This window comes from Orycteropus afer, unplaced genomic scaffold (assembly GCF_000298275.1).
Source record: "Orycteropus afer afer isolate SDZICR_OR568_19922 unplaced genomic scaffold, OryAfe1.0 scaffold00068, whole genome shotgun sequence".
Lineage (NCBI taxonomy): Eukaryota > Metazoa > Chordata > Mammalia > Tubulidentata > Orycteropodidae > Orycteropus > Orycteropus afer.
The window spans coordinates 1,228,230-1,230,242 of NW_006921655.1; the positions used below are offsets into that span (position 1 = coordinate 1,228,230).

General features: G+C 44.3%; 1 protein-coding gene across 1 annotated transcript in view; it reads left to right on the plus strand.

Annotated features, from left to right (window-relative positions):
* Nucleotides 1-1,633, plus strand: part of PPP1R14D (protein phosphatase 1 regulatory inhibitor subunit 14D) — a 23,790-nt gene extending 22,157 nt beyond the window's left edge. Inside the window, exons 3-5 of the mRNA XM_042780900.1 lie at nt 1,054-1,137; nt 1,329-1,361; nt 1,568-1,633. Coding sequence (XP_042636834.1) covers nt 1,054-1,137; nt 1,329-1,361; nt 1,568-1,633 — 183 coding nt within the window. The remainder of the gene's footprint in view (nt 1-1,053; nt 1,138-1,328; nt 1,362-1,567) is intronic.
* Nucleotides 1,634-2,013: the final 380 nt, after the last annotated feature.

The window sequence follows — 2,013 nt, forward strand, 5'->3', positions numbered from 1 at the left end:
AAAAAAAAAAAAAAAACAGATGTACTGATATATAAACCACATACATGTCAACCATTTATTTGTAAAATTTAATGGTTTTTAGACATTTACAGGATTGTACAACCATCCCCTCAAAAAGAAACCCCATATCCAAGTGTAACCATACCCCATTTCTTACCACCACCACTCTCCAAGACCCTGGTAACCACTAATCTATCTCTGTCTCCACAGATGTGCCTATTCTGGACATTTCATATAAAATGTGATCTTTTGTGACTGGCTTATTTCACTACCATGACGTTTTCAAAGTTCATTTATACTGTAGCACGTATTGGTACTTCATTGATTTTTATTGCTCAGTAATATTCACTGTATGGCTATACCCTAGATGGTGCAAACGATGAAGTTCTTGACTATCAGCTGAAAGGTTGATGGTTTGAACCCACTCAGAGGCACCTCTGAAGACAGGCCTGGCAATCTGCTTCTGACAGGTCACAGCCTTGAAAACCCTATGGAGTAGTCCTGCTATGCACACATGGGGTCGCCATGTGTCAGAACTAACTTGACAGCAATTAGCAATAGCATGGCTATGCCACATTTTATTTTTCTGTTCATCAGTTGATGGACATTTGAGTTATTTCCACTTTTTGGCTTTATAATAATGCTGCTATAGACATTCATGTGGAAGGTTTTATGTGGATGTATAATTTAACTTCTCTTGTGTATAGGCCTAGAAGTAGAATAGCTATATCATATGATAACTCTATGTTTAACATTTTGAGGAACTGTTTCCCAAAGCAGCTGTACCATTTTACATTCCTACCAATGTACATAATAAATTTTGAAATTAAACCACTTTTTTTCAAAGAACTCTAGCACTATTTCAGGTAGAACACAGCAAATGTTTGGTAAATTGTTATGGAATGGAAGAATCAATGAATGTTTTGAGTAAAGTGAGGAGAAGGGCTAAACTTGAGAAATAGGAGGAAGATAGGAAGGGAGGTCAGTGAGCTCCTGGCTGGTAACTCTAGTATCACTAGCTAGGCCTCTGAGCTCCATTTGATTCCCAAACAGGATCAACCAGCCCCTTCCCAGCCTGAGATTGACCTGGAGGCTCTCATGGAACTATCCTCAGAGGAGCAGAAGACTCATTTGGAGGTTGGTGGGGGGCCTCAGCCTAGGCCCAAGTTGTGAAGGCTTGGAGATGGATTTGGACCAAGGGGAACTTAAGAACCTAGGCTCTGTCTCCTTGGGTGGAGTGAGGAGAACTAATTTAGAGGGGGGAGAATTCTTGGGGTCTGAGTGGGGCTGTAACTTGGTGACTTGCTCTCTGCTCTCTTTCCATCCAGGCCATTCTCCAAAACTGCCCCCGCCCCACAGAGGTAAGGGATGCTCTCTCTGCTGGTATAGGGGTAAGAGAAGGCCAGTGAGAGGGGCAGCTAAAGAAGAGGAGGATTTGAAAGAAGACTTGGCCTAGTTCTTTGGCCCCTTCCCCACATATGGCAAAACAGGTCAGGGGAAATTAGGGAGGGCAGGGTGGTAATGGGCATAACCTTATGTCTTGATCCCACCTCTGTTCCTCCAAAAGGCCTTTATCTCTGAACTACTCAGTCAACTCAAGAGACTCTGGAGACTCAGCAGGCCTCAGAAATAAGCCTTGTGAGACTACCTTCAGCAGCCTCAGCACTGCCCAGGCCCACTCTGAACATCTGGATCCTGGGCTGTGGAGAGGAAAACAACCCCTTGGGACACCGGCAAAGAAGGTGGCAGACTAGGAAGGACATTTGGACACTCCTAGTGGATGTGCGGTCACAGCTAGCTCCTGTTGGCCGGCTTTCTGAAAGCCAGGTACACTGTTGCCCAATGATTTCCTTGGCAGCAGCCACGTGGATAAAACCATCAGGAGCCCCAGCTGAATGAAGTGTGAAGCCTATCTGTGCTGAAGATAGGGGAAAGGAAAGGGTGAAGTGATTGATACACTGGAAGGCTAATATCCTGAGTTACTAAGACTAGGTTCTACTCACAGATCTCATT